General features: G+C 41.3%; 1 protein-coding gene across 1 annotated transcript in view; it reads right to left on the bottom strand.

Moving 5' to 3' along the window:
- Positions 1-1,645: 1,645 nt before the first annotated feature.
- The window catches only part of LOC105499008 (Rho guanine nucleotide exchange factor 26), a 137,720-nt gene continuing 120,567 nt past the window's right edge, over positions 1,646-18,798 (bottom strand). The window contains exons 13-15 of the mRNA XM_011771393.3: positions 6,211-6,278; positions 4,862-4,966; positions 1,646-4,109 (exon numbers count right to left, since the gene is read on the bottom strand). Coding sequence (XP_011769695.2) covers positions 3,967-4,109; positions 4,862-4,966; positions 6,211-6,278 — 316 coding nt within the window. The 3' untranslated portion in view covers positions 1,646-3,966. The remainder of the gene's footprint in view (positions 4,110-4,861; positions 4,967-6,210; positions 6,279-18,798) is intronic.

The following is an 18,798-nucleotide window of genomic DNA, read 5'->3' as shown; positions in this document are numbered from 1 at the left end:
ATCTCTGTAAACAGCAATGCTAAGTACTTTAATGTCTATATCTGATGATTCTATAGACATCATATATCTGATGATATAGAGTCCCTGTGTTTTTTTCTGGATCACAATGCCATGTCTCAGTGTTTACTGAAACTTTGACGATTTGCTTTTAGAAATAACAGAAGTCTTAGTTCTGACAATGCTGGTTTCTTTCAGAGACAGGATGTGTTTTCTTCTACCAGGACTTTAATATACTAGAAACCCAGAAAGCAAAGTTTTAGATCTTTCAGATTCATACTCCCACATCAGAATAAGCCCTTTAGGGACCAAATCCATGAGAAGTGTTATTAATGGTACTGAACACTGACCTGGATTATTTTTTAGCACTGCAAGACCACCAAGTAGCTCTGTCTCTCTGGTGCTTGCCAAAGCCTAGGAAAAATGCAGCAGTAATTTGGGATAGGGGATGGAGCGAAGAGGAGGATGCATCCTGCTACTTCCAGGGTTGTACTATCTCTTTCCTCTTCCATCACTAGCTCGAGTGAAAATCTAGGAAAGAAGCCTTTGATTGGTGTATTCTAAGATAGAGGTAGTTGATTGCTGTTTCCTATCACATAGCTAGCTGTATCTTAGCTGCAAGAGATGCTGGAAACTCTAAGCCTCAAGCATCTTAAGGTTTTATAGGTGTTACAGGCAGAAATCTAAGATGTCCCCCAATCTCCCTCCCTGATACTACATCCGTGATTCTTTCATATTGCATGGCAAAGGAATTTAGCAGATGTAATTAAGGCCCCAAATCATTTGATTTTGAGTTAGTCATAAGGCACTTATGAGTCTAACCTAATTATGTAAGTTATTTAAAAGCAGAGTAGTTTTCTCCCACTGGTAGCCTAAGAGGGAGTCAAACAGATTCCAAGTGAGAAAAGGAGTTAACATGCCACTGCTGCCTTGAAGATGGAAGGAGCCTGTGGTGAGGATATGAAGGTCCTCTAGAAGCTGTGAGCAGCCCCTAGCTGTCAGCCAGCAAGCAAACAAGGACCTCAGCTCAGCAACAGCAAGCACGTAAATCCTGCCAGTAACAGAAATGAGCTTGAAAGAAGACACCAAGCTCCAGATGAGAAAGCAGCCAGCCAACACTTACAGTTGTGAAATTCTTAAGCAGAGAACCCACCCATGCTATTCTAGACTTCTGACCACAGAACTGTGAGATATTAAATGGGTATTGTTTTAGGCCACTAAGTGTGTGGTAATTTGTTGTTATGCAGCGATAAAAAACTAATGTCAAAGAGGTCATTTTTTCACTTCTACCAAGGCTCACAAGGTGGCAGAATTTCACAAACACAAAGGTTCAGATACGAGGTGACCAAAATGGTAGGATATGCTCCAGGGGATCAGGGAACTGTGCACTGTGTAAGATAAGCGATTTAGTCCTGCAGGTTTATGCCAACTACGAGAAGAAACAGCATGACCCATCTCTTAAAAATGTTCTGGTCTTCTAGGGCAGCTGATGCCAGCACGCACCCAAAGAGAAAACCTTAGTCCCCTGAAATGTTAGCTACAGATACCTTTTAAATAGAGCTCTGACTTGGCCAAAAATCCAGGAAACTGTATACTTAACTGAAAACAACCTAGAGTAAAATAAATCACACCAGCACAAAAGGACAAGTATCTACAAAATCTTTATAAATTCACATTTTTTCTGAAAGTATACAAGCAGTCTCAATTTACTGGGACAAAAATGAACATTTTTTGTTCTTTAGTAATGAAGTCAATGTACAATTCAGAGCAGGTGTTCATAGAAACAACTAGGTTTGTAAAAACTGTGTTAAAGACAATTCACAGCCGAAATCAAACACTGAATGCGTTAAATACTTGCCATAAAACAACACTTTAATACACAGCATTGATCTTGCTAAATAAGGCTATGATTCATAAGATGCACGTATTTCCAAAGCTGTTTAACATTCTTATAAATTAACTCACAGGATTCATATAATTGCTTTTTAGCTTCAACTGGGTATTAGCAAAAATAATACAAAATGATCCCCATGCAAGCACAAATTTACCTTCCTTCCTAAATAAGACATGAGATTATATTACAACTTGTTAGCCTCTCCTTTAAAATGTCTGTGACATTATGAAAGAGGAGACGGAATTCTTGTTTTGAAAACCCCAACACATCTTTCACTGTGGCCCATTGCTGTTACTTCACTAACACAGTTGCTCAGATCTCAAGGTACTCACGGTCTAAAATTTTACAATTAGAATGTATGCACAGGTCAAAAAGAGCAATTCAAGGGTTAGAAGTCCCCAGTGCCCCACACTGGCTCATTGCCGAGGTGACAGGGTGCAGGCTGTGTGAGTCAGGCACGCTTATCCCTCAACTGGGTTTCTGTAGCTTTACAATTTGGATAACTAGTTAGCAGACAGTAGCTGGGACATGTCACATACAGATTTGAGTCCTCCAATAATGTATACTTTGCCAAGTTTTATCCCTTTGTTAAAGAAAATAGGGAATATATAGCTGCCAGTAAAAATCATTTCCCCAATCTTAGTCTCCCATTCTTCATCATCTCCATGAAACCGACTATTAAAATAACCTCTCTCTCTGCACTAGTGGACAAAGTTCTACAGAAACTCAACAGTTAAGAGCGACTCTGGATACTGCAAGTTAAGGCTTTTAGTGCAAATAGAATGAATTCTCACTAAGGTCAAAAGGTTTCAATTGGGTACCATGCTGACTTCTTGGTATCTTTTAAGGCCTAATTTTCCCTTCCTTGTACTATAGTGTGTTCCAGCTAATTTCTATTTGGAAACGAGTTGGAAAAGCTGAAAACCAGGTATTATTGAAGGCAAAGCAGCCTCACGTCAGTTTTTTATCAGCTCATTCGGGAAGAATTTTTTTTTAAATTTTTTTTTTAGAAAGTGGGTTGGGCACAGTGGCTCACGCCTGTAATCCCAGCACTTTGGGAGGCAGAGGCAGGTGGATCACTTGAGGGCAGGAGTTAGAGACCATCCTGGCCCACATGGTGAAACCCTGTCTCTACTAAAAATACAAAAATTAGCTGGGCGTGGTGGCATACTCTTACAATCCCAGCTACTTGGGAGGCTGAGGCAGGAGAATCACTTGAACCCAGGAAGCAGAGGTTGCAGTGGGCCAAGATCACACCACTACACTCTAGCCTGGGTGGCAGAGGTGGGGGAAAAAAAGCAGGACCCCTGTCCTATATTCAGGATTTTCTCACATATGTGAAACCATCTAAATTCTACATTGTTAAAGGTAGCTTAGGTTAATTAGTCTATACTTATTTAAGACTAACATGGGGTGAGATGGATTTTTTTTAAAAAAAATCCTAAAGTGAGGCTTTCTACTTTCCTTCTAGTGAGGAAAAAGGTGACAAAAATTCAAGTGTCGATGTCCCTTTCCTGGGAAGAGGTTTAGAAAAACAGAACAGCTCATCTTCTGAACTCTACCAGTTCCTTTTGAAGTTAACAAAGCATTATAATCAGATGTAAAAAAAGAAAAAAAAAAAAAAGCAGGGAAATATTTACAAAACTGGACATTCTTTACAGATATAAAATCTTGCTAATACGGGGAGAACCATACAAGGATGTTTAAAGAGAGACAGTAACCTTAGTAAAGCAAGGACGGAGAAAACCAGGATATAATATGTGCTTTTTATTGCCAGAACATGGTGAAACCAGGAGGAGCAGAGATGACCTGATCCCTGAAGTGAACTGCTCAGCTAGTCTGTGTACCTCAGGAGGTCTGCAGGTGTGTGGTTAGGTAAAAACTGAGCTGTGCAAACTCACTGTATCCAAGTTCTTCTCATGAGAGAGCAGAACAACCTGGCCAGCTTAAAGGCAAGTGTTTTCATTCTTTTAATTAAATAGGCTGTGATAAAATTAACAATAAAACTAGCCCAGAATCAATCAGCCCGGTAAGTGTCGTGCAAATCTTGCAGTAACAAAACACGATCTGAGAGACTACACGTTGGTCTCCAGTCCTAGCAAGCGTCCCATTCTCTCCACATTCTTATCAATTGTAGCTTGACACGTTATCTCCTTGGCACATTCCATAGGAAACCAGCCTTTTTCTCCATCTCGCAGTCGTTCCCCCTCATACCAGCCTGTCAAAAAGAACAGAGTTCACATCAAACAACAAGTATTTGGAGTGTGCCAGGCTCCAAGGAGGATATGAAAAAGCTGAGAGGCAGCATCCCTCCCCAGGCTAGATGCTATGGTGAGAAGAGAAAGTGGGACAGGGACAGGTTTCAAGGCGGAATGAATGACATGGCAGGGAAAGGACATGAGCAGAGGCCCTTATTAAGTGAGAAGGCTGGGAGTATTTGAACCTGGGCTGAGCTAGGAAAGGAGAGGCTTTGGGTAAGGATAGCAGGAAGAACAATATTTTTGAAAGGATGAATATTTGGATATGAGAACTAGGTCACTGGGGGACTGGGGAAAAAAAAAAAAAAACCTCATGGTTTCCTTTTGAATAACAAACCATATGACTGCATCTACATTCAAAACCAAATTAGATCAATCGTGGAGTGTAGATAGCTGAGGCAGATGCACATGAGAAAGCTGAAGGGAAAGCACATAAGGGAAGAGACAAATGTTTCAAAGTCCCCAAAACACTTCTCCAAGTCATCTTTATGCCTCTGATTTAGGAAATAAAGTCTTGGGGAAGAGGAAAGGAGGAAGAACAGAGAAGCAGCAAAATTAGCCTTAGAGATGAGAAGACAGTGCATGTATGCGATCTCAAACATTAACATGTCAAGGTCTGGAATATGGGCAATGATGACAAAATGACACTCCTCGGGTCTATAGCACTCTGCATCCTGGACCACGAGTGCCCAGTAAGAATGCTCCCACTCACCATCGCTGACGCGTTGGTAGATGAGGACGACGTCAGCCACCTGCAGGGAGAGTTCATCTGGCTGCTTGGCAGTAAATGACCTAATGATTTCCACCTGCGTCAGTGCTGCGGCACAAAGAGCACATAGTTTCAGTAGCAGAGAAAAAACGTGCAATCTAATGGCGTACACTTACTCATTTTTCTCTGCAATTCAGGCCCAGCACTGAGAGAAACAAGTTGGGCTTCTAACAAAAAGCAGAACGTCTTTTCTAGCAGCTCCCTTGCTTGGCTATATGCTTTAGAATTTTAGAAGCTCAGATTTGCGAGGCCTTTTACGATGCATGAATCCCCTCAATAACAGGTTGATCAGGAGTCATTAGTCATGTCACACAATGGAGAAGAAAACAGCCATTTTGCATTAGGGAAACTGAGGCATGAAAGAGCTGCTGATGTGCCAAGGCCATGCAAAATCTGCAACAGACACAGTTCTCCTGGCTGTCATCAGAGTGTCTCCCCATCTCAACAGCAGCACATGAAAGCTTCCACAAAAAAGTTTAGAAATAAAATGAGCTCCAACCAAAAGCTGAGAAGACATGTTAGAGCTCCTCAGAAATGCTGACATGTGACTTCTTAATTTGCTTTTTCATACAAAGCTTGATTTTAGGGAACTTTCAAACCAGTCATTTTGGCTTTTAATCTAAGCTTAAAGCTATAATTTTTGAGTGTTCCAAGATAGTGACGTTTTGCCCTAATTCTGTGGATTTGACCTTGCAACTGTAACAATCTAAGGAACCACAGCATCAGTTAGGAAGCTAATAGGCACACACCACCACCCTTTACTGCACCAGTTTCTAATTCTCTAAATAATGAAACACGCTTTCTTAGAAGGTCGAAAATAATTGTTAAGTAATTTTCTTTTAGATTAAAAATACTTTCCAGCTTAAATCCAGACTGTCAGTATGAAGAAGGCTTAAACATTATCAACTATTGCCCATTTGATAACAGCTAAAGATTTAAGAGCTTTATAGTTCAAGTAGGGCTTTTAACATAGATTATTTAACTTAATCTTCACAATAACCCCATGTTTTATATAATGGTGTAACTGACTTGCAGATGGTGTTAAATAGGCTCTGTAATGCTAAGCAATGATTTGCCATGTTAACACAACAAAGAAATGCACCTCGGATTTGACTTCAGACCCCCTGACTTCCAAAACAAGGACCACACACTTCCGGTGTAAAGCAGAAGGAAGGAAGCCTTGGAAGAAACTTAGGCCTGAGTATTGAGTGTAACTCATTAGCAACCCAGCGTCCAGCAGGGGGCAGAGCCTGTCCATGTTCCCAAGTGGGCTTCCCCTTGAGAGAACTTACAGGTTCGGTCTGCAGGCGGCTTCCCGCTGCTGTGTCCCAGGGCAGTTATCCAGCGGGCTCGCTCGCTCCTAAAACAGCGGACAGATCCAACTGAGATTCAAGGTGTAAAAACACAGAATGGAGTGTGTTCTAGGCAGTCAATGCAAAGCCATTCCCAGAAAACGAGAGATTCTTCAGAGAGGTACGGTAAAACAGGGTGAGAGCTTAAAAGAGATAATCTGGAAAGTCTAAAATAAGTCGGAGACTAGTAATCATTGTCAAAAGAGTCTGAATGAACTTGGCTCGTTATTGATTAAAAGGAACTTCTCCTGTGACAGTTTCAAAGTTAATAAGGAGCTGATTACACTAACGCATTATAACCCCAAAAGGTATTTATCATACCTATAATTTGATGTTTAATGTTTCAAAAGCATTAATTTCATTTTTTAAAAATCCTACTAATTTCTCTGCTTGCTTCTCACTTCCCTTCCCACACACTCAAACCTTTCAGAAAAGATGAGAAACTTGACATACTTAGTTGTCTCATCCCTCATACAACTTTTGCCAAATATGAGCCTGACTAAAAGAGAAATTCTTTGGCTATTTTTACACTGTTCCCAAATGCTTACAATGGTTTAATGAGTACAGGAAAAATGATCAATACTTTTAATATAATATTAAGCTATAATTACATAAAAATCATTATTCAACTGAAGGATCAAAAGTTTCAGATAAGCAAGCACTTTTCTACATATTGAAGTCACCCTAGTTTTTTATTTTGAGCAAGTATTAAAATTACAATTAATTAAATACTGCCCCCACCACACACATACTTTTAACTCTGTTATGTATTTATTAAACACAGGTACAGGTCAGACACTGCACTCGACATCCACTATTCCACGTAATCCTCCCAAAAGCCCATCTGAAGGATGCTAAGATCAGACAGAAGTTCAGAGGCAAGCAATTCAAACCAAAGTCAGTTTCTACTGTGCCACTCTACATTCTTAAGAAAAAATGCTTCATGACCAACACCTGGGGGAAAAAGTCTCTTCTCTCACAGCAGCCTGAATCTACAGACGCTTGTCGCTGTCACCCCACCTTCATCCCCATGTGCATCCTTCCAACCCAGCAGAGAGGACGACTTACCACACAGGAACACAGCACCCTTGCCCCAGCCTTTCCTATTCCTTCCCTCTGTTTTTACCTAGATAAGCCCATTCATTATTGCCATTAAAATTTCTTAACATACGTAACATAAACTGAGTTAATCATAAGCGAGTACAGCTCTGTGTTTACTTACCAAGACATAGATGCACCAGGCATTTCCATTCTGACTCTTTCCAATCAACAACCTCTGTCCAAAGGTAACTGCTCTTCTGTTTTTCATTACCATGGAATTTCTATTACCATGCTTCTTTTGTACTTTTTGCAAATGAAATCCTTTAGTATACATGCTTTTGTATTGGGCTCCTTTGGCTCAACATATATCCACTCAGTGTTGAAAACACAAGGCTCACTTCCTCCAGCGGGGGCTCCTCTGATACATAAATCAATCCTTCCATCCCCATCCCAGTCTGATAATCCTGTTTCCAGGGCACGTCTCTGCACAATTCTATTATACTGCTGGACAACAGTAAGCCTCATAAAAGCAGGCAGCTTATCCATTTGGTTCACTGCATTATCTCTACAACACTGCCCGCCACATACCAGGGGCTCAGTATACGTCTGCTAATGAATGAATTATATAACTCATCACATATTGAGCCCAATCATTTACTGACTCATCTGCTTCTCTTACCAGGCTATAAACTCCAAAATGGCAGGAACTGGGCCTTGTTCTAAATAATATTCTGAAGCACGTATGTTTCAGGTATGGTACTAAACAATTCCAAGTATCATCTAACCTAATTTTTATAACAATCTTGAAAAGAAAACAGTACCAAAATTATTTCTATTTTTTCAGAGGACAAAGCAAGTCTGGTATGTTAAACACCTAACCCAGGCAGTCGGAAATCAAAGAGGTGGTGTTACCTAGCAAGTGTTTACAAAATAATGATGGAAGGCAGGAAGGGCGGAAACTGTGGGATCTTGAAAGACAGGCATTTTCAAAGATTAAGATGAGGCTAGGCCTTGGTCAAGATAGTGTGTCAAGTAGTAAAATACACAATTTATATAGAAGCCAAGGCTCCTGTCTTGCTTTTAAAACCTCTCTCTCTAATACAAGACAAAGGGCTGTACCATAGTTCTATAAGAAATAAGCAAAGCACAACTTCATGTAAAATAATTCCCAGGCAAACATTTCTATCTTTGCTATCATGTCTTTATTGGGAATAAGATCATTTTTTACGCAGGCTTCAGTGGAATTTCCAAAGTACAAAGCCAATCGAAAACAAAATACCTTATGAAAGGAAGAGTTGCTCACCAAGAGAAATCGAAAATGATCCATTTGTGTCTCTCTATGCCACACCCAAACAAGTTATACACAGCCTATACTGCTGTCTTCCGGAGCAATTTAGAGCAACTTAGAGCCAGTGAGGCAGATCTTCCTGTACACAGACACCGTCTCTGGCACTGAGTGGCCAGGATCAGCAGTGGCTTTGCCCTGCTGCCAGTTTCCAGAAGTCCAGATGAAATCTTTCACTTCTGTGGCATGCTGCCTGGATGCTAATAGCATCTCTGAGACATGGCCCCCCCTTGCAGGGACTCCAGAGGATACAACAAGACACTCATTGTTGCTATCACTGAAAGCAGCAGCTTCTTGAAACTGCTTCAATTGAGTCAGTCTCACCCCCATCTCAGATGCTGTCAAATCCACAGGACTTTCCCTGGGGCTTCCAAAAGTCTGCCAAGAGACCAGGCACTGCGGCTCACGCTTGTAATCCCAGCACTCTGGGAGGCCGAAGTGGGCGGATCACCTGAGGTCGGGAGTTCAAGACCAGCCTGACCAACATGGAAAAACCCCATCTCTGCTAAAAATACAAAATTAGCTGGGCGTGGTGGTGCATGCCTGTAATCCCAGCTACTCAGGAGGCTGAGGCAAGAGAATTGCTTGAACCTGGGAGGCGGAAGTTGCGGTGAGCCGAGAGTGCGCCATTATACTCCAGCCTGGGTGACAAGAGCGAAACTCTGTCTCAGGAAAAAAAAAAAAGCTCCCCAGCTATGAAGCAGAGAGCACTACATCTCTAAAGCAGGAACTAAGCTGTTGTAAGATGGATTTTAGGGACAGGAAAAACCAGGGCATAGACTTACCTACTATTTTTTATTTATTTATTTTTTTTTGAGACGGAGTCTCGCTCTGCCGCCCAGGCTGGAGTGCAGTGGCCGGATCTCAGCTCACTGCAAGCTCCGCCTCCCGGGTTCACGCCATTCTCCGGCCTCAGCCTCCCGAGTAGCTGGGACTACAGGCGCCCGCCACCTCGCCCGGCTAGTTTTTTGTATTTCTTAGTAGAGACGGGGTTTCACCGTGTTAGCCGGGATGGTCTCGATCTCCTGACCTCGTGATCCGCCCGTCTCGGCCTCCCAAAGTGCTGGGATTACAGGCCTGAGCCACCGCGCCCGGCCGACTTACCTACTATTAAATTTAGCTCTGAAGTCTAGGGCTCACTCACAGACATCTATTTTCTCCAGGGACATATTGATACAAAACAATCGAGATGAATTCACAATCTACCACACAGCCAGTTCACAGACTTTTCCCTTTGCCCAAAGGGACAGAGTAAGCAATGCTGCACTGAAGCCCATCTGCAGCATACCAACTTTCAAGACTCACCTGACGGCTCCTTCCTCCACCCACATTCACTTTGCACAGGCCCTGAGCTGGGCAGGGGTGCAGAGTGAATACGCTGGACTCCCTTGCGTTTCACTGCCCTCAATATGAAGGAACACACAGAGCAGAAAACACTCAACAAAACCCAACACAGCGTGCAGTGTGCTGAAATGGAACACTCTACCAAAACGTTTGCCCTAGGCAGAGAGAGAAGACTAAATGGAGAAGAGACTCTTTGAACTTAAATATCTATAAATGCAGTCCTTTCATAACCTCAATCTCCATGCATGGCATGAAATGATGTTTCTACAGTTTTCTATCAGCTGTGGTAGCACCTTGTTCTCTCTCTCATATAATTAATTATGCACAGCAGGTTTAAAGTTAATTGCATGAAGGTCAAAGATACAGCAAAGTCTCACTTCTTATGGAATACCAGGCATCAGCTACAAAAGACAGATACATACTGAGAAAGTAGGAAGCAGGCTTTGAAATCACAGAGGCAGGGCTGCAGGTGAGGCTGCACAGAACAGAACACAGGCTGAGGACTCCATCACTTAACAGGGTTTTCCTGATTTCTCAATAGAAAAAAAGAACCCTCAGTTGCTCTTTAACCTTCCTTTTATCCCTCCCAAAATGGCATTTGACCAGTTACCTTTTGTGTTTCTTCTCACAGCCTACACATTTACCTTTGGTTCCTTTTGAATTTTCTATATCCGTGGCCTTTGAAAAAAGTCCTTCGAACCTTTGTAAAGAATAGCATTGTGAAGATAGCTGTTTTTGTTCATTCCCTTGCACATTCAATTCAACCAGATTAGTTCAGAAAACTGATCCATGAAAGAAAGCCCACAGCGTGAAAAAAAAGTCATTAAAAACGCCTTAAACAACTAGATTATCAGCTCAATTTGCCAAATTTAAAAAAATCCAACTGAAGCAAAATAATATCCCTAGCCCACTAATTAAGAGTTCTAAAATTCTGATTTTTGTCACATGCTATATAGTTAAATCAATTATTTCTTGTTTATCATATTACGTTAGTTCAGACCTAAAAAATCTGGTCCAGAATCCTTCAGTTAACCTGAAGCGGGTCAATAATGTTTCCTTGTTGATAAAAGACCTGTCCTGTTGGGGTTGGTGATGAGGATTACATAAGATCAGATCCTTTGACAGGCACTAGATAAATGTAAGATTACGATTGGACTTAGAATTTAGATTTGACAAGGAAAAAATGCTGTACCCTGCAACAAATACAATGTTTCCATGTGTACTGTCTTTATGTTGTGATTTTTCTAAAAGGATGAAGTATATAACATGTCAGAGATACTATTTACAATTTTATTCCATTCCATGTACTTCCTGTTGTTAATTAAATCATTAACAGAAGCAGGAAAAGCTCAAAGACTGCCTGCAAACAATGCCCCTTTATCAGCAGGCCCAGGAATTGGTGTCTGGATGGTTGACAGCACCGACCACATTCATTATGCTTCTAGCTCTGTGAGGGAGAAATTTTGAGAAGGATATTTGATTATGGGCTAAGGTCATCATATCCTATAACTGTCATATAATGAGTGAAGAAAGTTTATGTTCATCACTGAACATGTCCTAGATGTTTCATGACGGTATACACTACACCCAAATGACATCTAAATTTTACTGCAAATGCAGGAAGCCAAGGATTCCACTTGCCACAGCCTGTTGTGTGTGCCAGCTGCAGCTGTCTGTGCTTCATTTTAATGAAGGCAGACAAAGGGGGCTCTCTGGCTCCCACATTCCTCTTGAAAGACCCAGAGGGAAAAAGGAATGACAGTGGTAAAACATTCTTCTTTTGTCCTTTTATAAAGGGTAGGCTTTTGTATTTTTCGCAGACTATTGTCTCATTAACAATACCATGACTTAGGGCCTGTCATGGACAAACAGATATAACACAGTATACATGACTTAGATGTACATCCCAAAAAACACTGACTGAATCCTTAATAGCAAACATTGAAAAACAAGTAAAATTTGGGAAAAACTTGCTCCAGCAGTAACAACAAGGGCAGTAAATAGAGACAGATAGGAAGCAGTTTTTCTCCACACCCGGTTACTCTTCTACCTTGTCTTGGATAGAGAAAAGCTAGTTATAATATTTACGAATCCCAAAAATATTTACTGGGAACCCACTCGCTATGTACAAAGCAAGGAAAGGGGAAGATTAGAGCTGAGCTGAGGGATTGGTGATAAAACAGTACTGTATTGATGGGAGAGGAGAATGGCTAGGAGGTCATCGGGGTAGTTCAAAAGTGATCTGGTTGACCTAGGAAGGAGGCAGTGGAATGGAAAGATGTGGAAAGATGAAATAGACTTTTACACAGGAAGAACTGGCAGATGATGGATCTGTTCTGACACAGAAGCATCAAAAACGGCACCAAGTCTCCAGACTGGATAACACAAAACGGTGTCAATGGTACCATTTACAGAAATGTGTGTGTTGGGGAAAGCCACGGGCAGTGTTGATGTTTGGTTTTGGACAGGCTGCATTTTTGAAGAGACAGAGAAGAGGAATGGTCATAGGTGTGAGAGGCAAACTAAGAGCATAGATAAGAGGCTGAGAAAAACATAATCTCAAAAAAAGGGTTAGCGTGAAAGAGCTGGATGGTCAATAAAACTAAATACGAGAGGTAAAGAAAGAGGAAGATTGAACTGCTGAGTGTGAAACCAGGAAGCCTGTTAATCTGATGGAGAGGCCTCAACAGGGTGCCAGAGGAAGAAGCCACGCCAAGGTTGATTAAGAAACAACTCAACATATGGTGCTAGCAGCTCACGCCAAAAATCTTAGTATCATCGATTCCTCTCTTCCAGTTACTGCCACCTCAACTCATCCAATCCATCGGTTGGTCCTGTTGTTTTTGTCTCCAAAATACAACTTTTCTATCTCCTCTTATATATCATGGTCCAAGCCAACACTGGGACTCCCTCGACTACTCCAACAGGATTAGGGTTAGGGTTCTCATTGTTTGCCCCACTGAAACTTCTGTCCCTCACCCCAGGGCCCCTGCTGTTCCTGAAACTTCCTGCTATGACTTACGTGGCTCTAAATCAGTACTTCTCAAAATACCTCTGGTAGAGAACCAGTCTCCTCTCCTTGAATCCATTGCGGACCAAGCGTTTTTAGAAATACAATAAAAATCAATTGTTAAAATCATCACAAGTTTTGATGCCTCAGAAATGTCAAACTGCTTCCTACATACCAGGCTGGTAACTACCTGAGGACTGATGGCCCACAGACAGCACTGGAGTAGCTCTGCTCTTACACAAACTGGCCTTTGCTGCCCACTGACCACCACCCTCTCCCTGGTTTATTCTGCTCCAGCCACATTCTCCAGGTTCAGGCCAAGTTTGAGAACACTAAACTCATTTCCTTAGAGGTTTTGCACTTGCTGTTCTCTTTGGGTGAAACATTCTGACTCTGCATTTTCCTAAGGGTTGACTCCCCCTTTTCACTCAAGGCTCAAATATCACCTCTTAAGAGAAGTTTTTCTGCACCACCTAAGTTAGAGTACATATCCCTACCACCCCCCAATTAGCACTCACTCCAGATCATATCACCAGCTTTAGGTACTTACCACTACCTGAAATGATCCTATATTTTTAACTGGATCAAGAAGAAATGCTTTCCCAACATCCCAGTTCATTGCAGGCCATTTGCCCACGCAGACTGGCAAAAGCTTCCATCCATCCAGTCATCTTCCTAAAAGCAGGAAGCCCAAGGGGATCGGTTCTTCACTTGGATATAAGCCTAAGAGCAGAGATCTGATCTCTGTATGCTTCACTGCTACATCCCAGCACTGAGAATAGCACTTGACGGGAAGTAGGTGCCTGACAAAAATCCACTGAATTAATTAATCCGGAGAAACGAAGGCCACTCTCTTGAGAAGTTCTGTAAAGGGAAGGAAGGATGTAGGAGTAGGCTGGGGGTTTGGAGTCATACACTGGAGGGTGGGTGAGACAGAAAACATGAGGGGAAAGTGAACTGACAAGAGTGTCACACACAGCGAGCACTGGGCATTCTCAGGATGAGACTGCAGTGTGCGGTACTGAGAGGTTCCTCAGCAGAGGAAAGGCTTGACATGGGCCCTAATAGGACCTACCTGGCCACCTGAGGAGGCCTGAAGAGGGCACTCCAGGAAGTATGAAAAACACAGGCAAAGGAACAAAAAAGGAAGTTTAACATGGAAAATAATTTTGGGGATGCAATATCTATTTTGCATTTTATTATAAAATATTCCAACCCATATGATACCCTAAATTTAACATCTAGGTTTCCACAACCTTTTTCCTTTTTAAAGCCTATGTATTTTGGCCAGGCACAGTGGCTCATGCCTGTAATCCCAGCACGTTTGGAAGCTGAGGCGGGCTGATCAATTGAGGTCAGGAGTTTGAGACCAGCCTAGCCAACACGGTGAACCCCGTCTCTACTAACAATAAAAAAATTAGCCAAGCGTGGTGATAAGCACCTATAATCTCAGCTCTTTGGGATGCTGAGGCAGAAGAATCACTTGAACTCGTGAGGGGGAGGTTGCAGTGAGCTGAGATCATGCCACTGCACTCCAGCCCCGGTGACAGAGTGAACCTCTATCTTAATAAAATAAAAAATAATAAAGTCTTTGGACTTAAAATATTATGTATTTTAGTAGTTTCTCACAGTTAATGGCAACTGACTTCCTGGAGTTTTCCTTCCAAATCCAGAACAAGCCAAACTGAGCAGCGAAGTGGGGGTGGAACAGCCTACTGGTTGGCAGCTTCTCCATAAAAAGATTAAAATTTGTTACTAGAGAGTGTGCTAGACTGTCAGGAAGGCCAGATTCTAGTTCCAGCTTTGGCAATAACTCACTTCCTGTATGGCCTTTGTGAGTCTCACTTCACATGGGGAAAGAAAATGAGGGATCTGGACCATGTATATAATTATAAATATGTGTATATATTTATAATTTGTTATTGATAATATTTTATTTTATATACTATTATAATTATACATAATTAGGGTCATCATATATTTCATTGTGTAAACAAGGACCTTTTGAGAGTCAAAAAGAGAATCATTCATAATTTCACCAGGACAACAGACCTAAACTTGAATCACTGATTCTGGGAAAACCAAGATGTCTGATCACCTTACCTATATGCTTTCTTCAGCTCAAAATTCTATCCTCCTCTAGAAACACCCATGGGTCCCTTCATCATGCTCTACAGCTGGCTCAGTGCCTGGCACATCCCAGATGCTCACTATTTGCCTCATCTCCTTTCGGTGAGCATTTCTGCATTCTTTATGTAATCAAAGCCATTGATTTTTCTTCCACAATTTCATTGTCTTCTGAAGTCAAACTGTCCTTGTGCCAAACAGCTGCACCCCTCCTACTGCTGATTTTACATGTGGTATATCCTCTGGTGGCCTTTAGTGACAACAGGTTTTCAAAGAAGATAAATATTTAGGTGTAAAATTCATTATTTTTCAGGTCAAAGAGTAAGTAGTGAAAAGATATACCTGACTGGTCTGAAGTTCTTCAATTACTTAAGGCTAGAGCGGTGGTGAAAACCTTGTTTCTTCAGCTAGATTGCCAATGAACCATATTAACCACACAGACATAAAAGAAAGAAAACCTAAACAATATATACTTACTGATGCATTTCACAAATTTTGGAACACATTCTATGCACGTCAAAGCTCTAATTGCTCAAAACTAGGTATCCAGAGCTAACCTGCATATTTGCAAACATGGCGTGTAACAATTTGCCAGGTTTTTTAATAGTCTTTTTTTTTTTTTTTTAAAGAAAGTGAGTCTTTAGTTGTTAAATATATTTTTCAACACCAATACTATTCTATGTCTTAAAAGCATGTCCATTTATTTACTTCTCAACTGTAATTGAGGGTGGGGGCAGGGAGAGCAAAGAGAATGAGAGAGTCACTCCTTCTGTACCCAAGGAGACCTCTGTCCCATGCCACTTCTGGAATGTCCTCTTGCTATTAATTAAAGAACTACAAATATGAGTCAGACCCATGGGTTTCCAAGTGACATGACTAAATATTCTGAGAACATGTCTGATTGAGGAAACGAACAACCATTCAGTCTTTGGCAAGATTAAAAGGCAAAAGGATGGAACAAATGCTACAGAATGTCCCAGGAAAGGATTTAGCCTTGGCGTGAAAATAAGCTGGACGTGTCAGTTCACCTCCTACTCTCTTGGAATCATCTCAGAAACGAGTGGTGGAGATTACATAAATTATGAATGAGACAGTCAGGAAAATCTCTGTTGAGATGTTGGCAAAGTCTGAATAAAGAACAAACAAGCCTTGTAAACTGAAAGAAAAGGAAAACACAAGGCAAAACCAGCAACACTTTCACCATTACTAACTATATGGGGAAAGGGAAGTCACTAGTTTCTGAGAATTCTCTAGAACACTGGAAAAGTACTAATTTCCAAAGTGTTTAAGTCGTTCTCATCCTTAAAGTCATATAAAATTGAAAGCACAGGCATACTAAAAATTCTGTTTTGAGGAAAAGTTTCCCCAGACAAAGGAAGTCTAGGTTTGTCCTCACTGGTGAAGGGGTTTAAACCACTTTTGGAATTCAAGTAATGCCTCCCCTTGGCCCTGGTCTTGGGTATGTCACTTGCTGGTTACCTCACAGACAAGCAAGCACACGCCCACCCAAGCTCACCTCCCCAGAGCTGCAAGCTTGGAATGCCATCAGCGCTTTCCAGCACCTTTAGGGGAAGAACTCTGAGACCTCAGAGAAAGGCATTTGTTTGTTTTGTAAACAAACACATGAAGATGAAGTTCCTTTTCTTTTTTTTTTTTATGGTTGCTACCTAGGGTGATTGTTGCTGAAGGTTTGTGTGGCTGTGGCCATTTCTTAAATTAAGACCACAATGAAATTTGTTGCATCAATTGACTCTTTCACTCATGAAAGATTTCTGTATAGCATGCAATGCTGTTTGATAGTATTTTATCCTCTGTAGAACTTCTTGCAAAATTGGAGTCAATCCTCTCAAACTTTGCTACTGCTTTATCAATTCAGTTTACACAATATTCTAAATCCTCTGTTGTCATTTCAACAATGCTCGCAGCAACTTCACTTTCTTTGCTCATCCTGAAGAAGCAACTCCTCATTTGTTCAAGTTGTATTATAAGATTGCAGCAATTCAGTTGCATCTTCAGTCTCCATTTCTAAATCTAGTTCTCTCACTGTTTCCATTGCATCTGCAGTTGCTTCCTCCACTGAAGTCTTGAACCCCTCATAAGTCATCCATGAGAGCTGCAATCAACTTTTCCCAACTCCTGTTCATGTTGACATGCTGATCTCCTCCCATGAATTATGAATGTTTTTAATGACATTTACGACGGTGAATCTTTTCCAGAAGACTTTGCCCAGATCCATCAGAGGAATCACTATCTACGGTTAGCTGTAGCCTTATGAAATACATTGCTTTTTTCATTACCTCGGTGAACTCTCCAGTTCATTTGGAATATTCTATAGCTTTCACCAACCTGTCTTTGTTTTTCTCCAGCCTGTGAAATGTTACTTCTAGTGCCAAAAGATATGCAATAACTTGACATTTTATGCGGATGCCTTGTAATTTTCACATTTTTCTTATGTCTCTTGACGAAGATTCTTTGCTTGGCCAAACTTTAGTTAGATTTCTGTACCTTCTCCTAGGCTCATCTGTACACTTCTTCATAAAATCCAGTTTCAGCAAAGAACCCTACTAAGTCAGCTTGGCAAGAATATCCCCTACTCCATCCTCAATATCTGATAATCAGATTCATTATTCTCCATCATCCCAGAGGTTATGATGTCTAATTACTCTGGCCTGTCTTCAGCAAGAATCCTGTTTGGTTAGTTTAGCCAGAATCGCCCTTATCCCTGATATTTCCTCTTAGTGAGTTTCCATCCACTGACCTCCATCCTGCTCCATGGCTGTAAATTCCCACTGGCCCATGCTGGATTCGAAGTTGAGCCCAATCTGTCTCCCCCACTGAAGACCTTGCTGCAATGGTCCTTCCACCTATTAAGATGATCTTGAATAAAGCCAGCCTTACTGTGCTTTAGCAAGTGTCCTTGAATAATTTTTCTTTAATATTTTCTTTAATCATCTAGGAACACTGATAAAATCTGTCTTAAGGCGAAGATACCTCTCTGGGATCACTTTCTCTAAGATCTTCCTACAGTTTTAGGGTTGTTACTCATTAGGTGCCGATCCATTTGAACCACATCATTTAGGAACTTTGGCAGACATGGAGTGGGAGGCAGGAATCTGACAGGACAAAGAATTAGGGAACTTCTCCTTTCCCTCCACTGCTCCACTCTCTGACCCAATATAACATCTGCCCATGATGATTATTGCAAGAGTAAGTTTCCAGTTTCTAAACAAATAAATTGGTCAGTTAGCTTTAAAATCACCACCAAAAAATCACGAAGGTGAACTTGAAAGTTAACCCTCACTGCCACTCATCCAATGCGAGAACTAACTGCACACTAACTGCTGGCGAAACTGCAGGCACAAACAGGATGCCTGTTTTGGTCTTGCATAAGCTCTGGATTAGAAAGAGGATTTATCAGTATATTTCCATAAACTGGGTAGCTCTTTTGACAGAAATCATTGGGCTTTCTGCTCTCTGGTTGAAGGTAGGTGACTGAGAAACGACCTCAATTCCATTACCTAAGAGGGCTTATGGCCTAGACTCAAACTACCAGTTGAGTCATATTCCCTAAGGATAGTGTATCATATTCTTTGTCAATAAAAAAAGTAAAATGATTTTTAAACCACTCTATAAAAACACCTAAAGCACAGTGCATCTATCA

This window comes from Macaca nemestrina, chromosome 2 (assembly GCF_043159975.1).
Source record: "Macaca nemestrina isolate mMacNem1 chromosome 2, mMacNem.hap1, whole genome shotgun sequence".
In the NCBI taxonomy this organism is placed as follows: Eukaryota; Metazoa; Chordata; class Mammalia; order Primates; family Cercopithecidae; genus Macaca; species Macaca nemestrina.
The sequence above is the reverse complement of the archived record's forward strand: the minus strand, read 5'-3'. Positions and strand labels throughout refer to the sequence as shown.